At 37.5% G+C, this 2,326-nt stretch overlaps 1 protein-coding gene across 1 annotated transcript; it reads right to left on the bottom strand.

The window, feature by feature from the left end:
• Positions 1–260: 260 nt before the first annotated feature.
• LOC145437346 (uncharacterized) lies at positions 261–1,683 on the bottom strand. The gene is made up of 3 exons (XM_080314549.1): positions 1,523–1,683; positions 1,048–1,215; positions 261–950 (listed from the first exon to the last, which is right to left on the bottom strand). The coding sequence occupies exons 1-3, from the start codon at positions 1,652–1,654 to the stop codon at positions 756–758; spliced, it is 495 nt and encodes a 164-aa protein (XP_080170675.1). The 5' UTR covers positions 1,655–1,683; the 3' UTR covers positions 261–755.
• Positions 1,684–2,326: the final 643 nt, after the last annotated feature.

Below are 2,326 nucleotides of genomic sequence, written 5' to 3'. Positions count from 1 at the left end.
ATCCATCTCAAATCTGAAGTGCATACCCGCGTAATTATAAGCAAATTTAGTGCGAATCTATACGATAACAGAAAACTTGCATATACATTCGAATTTGTGCGACTTCGGCTTGCGTGAACATAGCATATACCTATACATAGTCAATTTTAATAACAGATTTACTGTGTTAAACATTGAATTCCTACCTTTATAGCTGGTACGCGGTTATAGGACATACCAAATCCAAATCCACCATACCACATCCCATCACACATTTCATGATGGAACAACTTTAAAACGAACGCGGCTCTACATCGACTTTTTGCGTACATCTGTTTTGCGGGAGCGTATAGCACGTAATTTCTACAGCTACGTAAAGAAATTGTTAGGGTTACCCAGAATACATTGCAGGTCAAATTTGATTCGATTACGAGCATTATAACGACAGAGATTTACGATAGTGTAAAATGAGCTACCTTATGACATCAAATTTCGTCTTCTCTCCAAGTGGAAATATCATGTTCTATAATATTGTCCATACCGAACAAATATAAATTTGCCTGTGCTGTTGCTTTGCAAGAATACTTCGCTCACATAGTAACCAATTTCTGGTGGATTCCGAATCGATATAGACAGAAATGCGGAAAGTTACATTGGCATGTCTTAACTTCTACCAATATGTAGGCCTACCTACCTATAATCATATCAGGCCGTAGCGCTCACGCAAAGCATTATCAAGTAAAGGAAAATCTCCTAATTCTCATCTAGAGACATATTTATTCGGAAAATATCCCCTTACAGGGTGAGAACAGTTGTTTTCTCAAGGTCTTCATATCTTCCCCACTCAAGCGCGGTAAGACTAGTTTGACTTTGCGGCATTCAGGATTATATCTCGCGAAGCTCTGAATGGAATTCACGTATTTCTCATCGATTCTCGTTCTATCGCTATCACTGAGGTCGATTGCCTTTAGCTGTTAATTGAATAATAGGAGATTTATATCAATTTAAAAATGCAGAAACGAACTACATCGCTATATTGGGATCTATGATTGAGCAGAAAGATCTTACCGTATCGCATCGTTTTCCCATCTCTTCGCTCAGATTCCTGATTTGCACGGAAAGCATCTTGCAATTACACAGATTAAATTCTTCCACACGGGAATTGCACAGGACTTTAGTTACTGTTTTGTAGCAGGATGAAATGCCAGGATTTCTACTTAAATCCAGCGAATGCAGCTAAAACATGGTGTGATGTTCAGATAGTTTACGAGACTACAAACGGCTCGAAGGCCGTAATAGATTAGTCATAATATTATTTACCGACGGTTAAGCAATTTTTTGCGATTTCTACTCCTAATAGCAAAAACTTATTCAACACCGAAGAAGATAATGAAGCTCGTGATCAGAAACACTTTATTGATGATGAAAATTCTATCGAACAATGAAATGTCATGCTTCAATATGACTAAAACTCACATAAGCATTACACTGTGATTGAATATTTCAGTTAGAAAAACAAAACAGATCTAGTTCAAATGATCACCTCATAAATTCCGAGACCATTATTTAACGAGATTAGTGAGTCTTCATCCAATTCGCAAGCTGAAAGTCGAACTGTTTTCGTGTAATGCTTTCTTACGAAGCATCCAATTTCTTTCAAGCCCGCCGGTTCCATATCGACATTGTAACTCAGATCAAGGCTTTCAACCTATAAATCCACCAATTTATATCAAAATGATCCACAAAACTATAGAAACGAGCGAGTACCTCAATATCAGGAAAACTTTCAAAAGCGCGAATTTCCTCGGGTGTAAGGTCACATCCTTTCATGATAAGAGTAACCGCCTTGTCTTTACAAAGTAAGGCAGGCAGCGCGATCATACACTCTTCATCCAGCTGATTGTAACTAATGTCAAGATATTGGAGCTAAAAAAATATCGGAAACTGTAAATTTACGATCAGCAATGATCAGTCATAAAAAATTCGAACTTATAACAGAAAAAAAATGTTGTTCAGTCACTCACGTCATATTATAGGCTAAATATGCTAAGATTAAACTAGAATTTCCCTCATTCATCTCTACACAGTCGCTCATACAGAATGTGATCATTAACAACTGTACCCAGCAATAATCGCACAGACCTTAATGTTTTTGAGCTGCATAGCAATGAAATCTGTTGACTGCAAGCGCGAGTTCACAACTGACAAATATGTTAGATCGCTCGAAATAATAGTCCCGAGTTGCGTAAAGTTAATGTTCTCCCTGTAGCTGAGATCGAGGTTTTTCAATTTCACCTACGGAAATGAGGTATTAGGAAATATCACTTCGAGAGGCTCTATACTAGAT

Source organism: Botryllus schlosseri, chromosome 4 (assembly GCF_051294905.1).
Source record: "Botryllus schlosseri isolate E-star chromosome 4, Bs_hap1, whole genome shotgun sequence".
NCBI classification, from domain to species: domain Eukaryota; kingdom Metazoa; phylum Chordata; class Ascidiacea; order Stolidobranchia; family Styelidae; genus Botryllus; species Botryllus schlosseri.
The sequence above is the reverse complement of the archived record's forward strand: the minus strand, read 5'-3'. Positions and strand labels throughout refer to the sequence as shown.